Genomic DNA, 3,134 nt, shown 5'->3' with positions numbered 1-3,134 from the left:
GTTTTATGGAGGCAAATGGCTGAGATCTCTGCTGGTTGGAGAGGACCGGGTATGGTCTTGGGTGATTTTAACACCATCAGACTCCAGTCTGAAGCATTCGGGGGTGCTCCGAACGTGGGGGATATGGAGGAGTTTGACATGGCTATTCGAGAGGCGGACCTTGTTGAACACGCGGTCCAGGGGAACTGGTTTACTTGGACTAGTAAGATACATGGTCGGGTTTGATGAGAAGAGACTTGATCGTATCCTAGTGAATGATGAGGGGCTTAGTACATGGCCTAACATGAGGGTTAACGTCCTCCCGTGGGGTATTTCTGATCATTCTCCCATACTTGTCTATCCCAGTAATCAGCGAAGCCAACAAGTGGTCTCTTTTCGTTTCTTTAACCATTGGGTTCAAGAAGCGTCCTTTATGGATGTTGTGTCCTCTGCTTGGACCAAAGATACTAGAGTTTCTCCAATTGTGAATATTGTGAGGAACTTAAGAAATCTCAAGTCGATTCTTCGCAGACATTTTGGTAGGCATATCCGGACCATCAGTGAGGATGTTCGTCTTGCCAATGATACCATGGACCGAGCTGAAAGAGAGATGGAGACGAACTCTCTGTCGGAGGAGGCGAGTAATCACGCGAGCTTAGCCACGGTAAACTTTTGGAAAGCGGTTAGAGTGGAGGAAGCCGCTATGCGTCAGAAGTCGCGAACCAGATGGTTGAAGCTAGATGACCAGAATACTGCCTTTTTTCATCGATCTGTTCGATCAAGGCAGAGCAGCAATGCTTTGAGATCAGTTATTGACCCAGATGGAAATCGGTTGACTAACCATGATCAGGTGACTCAGGTGGTAGTGAATTATTTCAAAGATAGTCTGGGTTCTCAGAATATTAGCTATGGAGAGCTCTCTACTAGTATTGAGGAGATTGTTCAGTTTAGATGGACTGAGGAGTGTTGTCAGGCCCTCCAGTCGCCTATTGGCAGGGAGGAAGTGAGACGTGTTCTGTTCTCCATGGATGGTGGAAAGGCTCCAGGCCCTGATGGGTATTCAGTTGGCTTCTTCAAAGGAGCTTGGACGGTGGTTGGAGAGGGTTTCTGTGATGTCGTCTTACACTTCTTTGAGACCAATTACTTCCCTCAAGGGGTGAATACGACTGCTATTACACTTATTCCTAAAAGGAATGGTGCTGATCGATTGGAGGATTTCAGCCCTATATCTTGTTGCAGCGTTATTTATAAGTGCATTTCAAGAATATTGGCAGATAGGCTTCGTGTGTGGCTTCCTTCTTTTGTTAGTGGAAATCAGCCAGCTTTCATCCCTGGGAGGAGTATTATTGACAATATTCTTCTTTGTCAGGAGCTTGTAGGGGCATACCATTTGCACAGAGGTAAACCTCGGTGCACTATGAAGGTTGACCTCCAAAAAGCTTATGATTATGTTAATTGGGATTTCCTCTTTGGCCTGCTGATTGCCATAGGTACGCCTTTAAGATTTGTGAGTTGGGTTCGAGCGTGTGTGACCTCTCTGATGTTCTCCATTATGATTAATGGATCGTTGGAAGGTTTTTTCCATGGGAGGAAAGGACTTAGACAAGGTGACCTTTTATCCCCGTTCTTATTTGTGATGGTCATGGAGGTGCTTTCTCGCATGTTGAACAGCCTACCTCAGAATTTTCAATTCCACTAGTTTTGTGAGAAGGTCAGATTAACTCATCTTACTTTTGTAGATGACCTGATGATCTTTTGTACTGCTGATAATCATTCTATGAGTTTCATAAAAGAGACTATTAAGAGGTTTGGTGAGCTTTCGGGACTGTTTGCTAATCTTGCTAAAAGCTTAATTTTTCTTGTGGGGGTTAATAGTTCGAAAGCCTCTCGGCTTGCTGCTAACATGGGTTTTTCCATTGGTCATCTCCCTGTTCGTTATCTTGGGCTTCCTCTCCTCTCTAGAAGATTGCGGAGCTCTGATTGTGATCCCCTTATTCAGCGTATTACCAGTCGTATTCGGTCTTGGTCTGCTAGAGTGTTATCTTTTGCAGGTAGACTTCAGCTTGTTCGCTCAGTCCTTAGGAGCCTTCAGGTTTATTGGGCTAGTGTGTTCATGCTTCCTATGAAAGTCCACAGAGACGTTGATAAGATCTTGAGGGCTTATTTGTGGAGAGGTAACGAGGAGGGAAGAGGTGGTGCTAAAGTTGCCTGGGATGAGGTTTGTCTTCCTTTTGATGAAGGAGGTCTTGATATTCGCGATGGATCTTCTTGGAATATAGCAAGCACGTTGAAGATATTATGGTTGCTACTTGTTAAATCTGGTAGTTTATGGGTTGCTTGGGTGGAATCTTATATCCTTAAAGGGAGATCGCTCTTGGAGATCGATGCTGGGGTGAGTCGATCTTGGTGCTTTAGGGAAATCTTGCGTAAGCGGGATATCCTTAAAGATCATGTTAAGATGGAGGTGGGCAATGGAAGGAAGTGTAGAGTGTGGTTGGTTCCATGGATTCAGGGTGGGCCGATTATCCAGCAGTTTGGGGAGAGGGTGATCTATGATGCAGGTAGTCGGTGGGATGCGAGGCTGGTGGATTTCATGGGTCGGGATGGTGATTGAAGGTGGCCGCTTGTTTCTTTGGATTTGATGGACATTTGGGATAGGGTTCAGGGAGTGAGGCCGAGTCCGAGTGTTGAGGATAGGTGGGTCTGGGTGCCGGGGAGTCATGATAGTTTTTTATCACCAGTGCGTGGGAGACTATTCGTCCTCATAGTAGTAGGGTTGGTTGGTCGGGTTTACTATGGGGTGGGGGAAATATTCCTAAGCACTCCTTTTGTGCTTGGTTGGCCATCAGGGATAGGTTGGGTACTAGAGATAGGTTAAGTCGGTGGGATAGGTCGATTCCTTTATCGCGTTTGCTTTGTGGAGGGAACTATGAGTCTCGTGATCATTTGTTTTTTTCTTGTCATTTTGGGTGGGAGGTTTGGTCGAGGATCCTTTTGCTTATGTCATCTTCTCATAGAATCGGTTATTGGGAAGAGTGTGAGGAGAAAACTGTGGCGCCTTCTCTGGTGTGCTACAATTTATTTCATTTGGCAGGAGCGAAATCATCGTCTTCATGGAGTTGCTATTCGGGAGCCTATGGTTGTATTCCAGCTCA

General features: G+C 45.7%; 1 protein-coding gene across 1 annotated transcript; it reads left to right on the top strand.

The window, feature by feature from the left end:
* Positions 1 to 283: 283 nt before the first annotated feature.
* LOC116403409 lies at positions 284 to 2,593 on the top strand. Its single transcript, XM_031884542.1, has 2 exons — positions 284 to 1,469; positions 1,719 to 2,593. The coding sequence occupies exons 1-2, from the start codon at positions 284 to 286 to the stop codon at positions 2,591 to 2,593; spliced, it is 2,061 nt and encodes a 686-aa protein (XP_031740402.1).
* Positions 2,594 to 3,134: the final 541 nt, after the last annotated feature.

This window comes from Cucumis sativus, chromosome 4, assembly GCF_000004075.3.
Source record: "Cucumis sativus cultivar 9930 chromosome 4, Cucumber_9930_V3, whole genome shotgun sequence".
Classification (NCBI taxonomy): domain Eukaryota; kingdom Viridiplantae; phylum Streptophyta; class Magnoliopsida; order Cucurbitales; family Cucurbitaceae; genus Cucumis; species Cucumis sativus.
The sequence above is the reverse complement of the archived record's forward strand: the minus strand, read 5'-3'. Positions and strand labels throughout refer to the sequence as shown.

Coding starts and splice junctions, on each gene's coding strand:
- LOC116403409 (XM_031884542.1), top strand. CDS start 284: ATGAGGGTTAACGTCCTCCCGTGGGGTATTTCTGATCATTCTCCCATA. Junction 1,470..1,718: donor TGGCCTGCTGATTGCCATAG/GTACGCCTTTAA, acceptor TTACTTTTGTAG/ATGACCTGATGATCTTTTGT.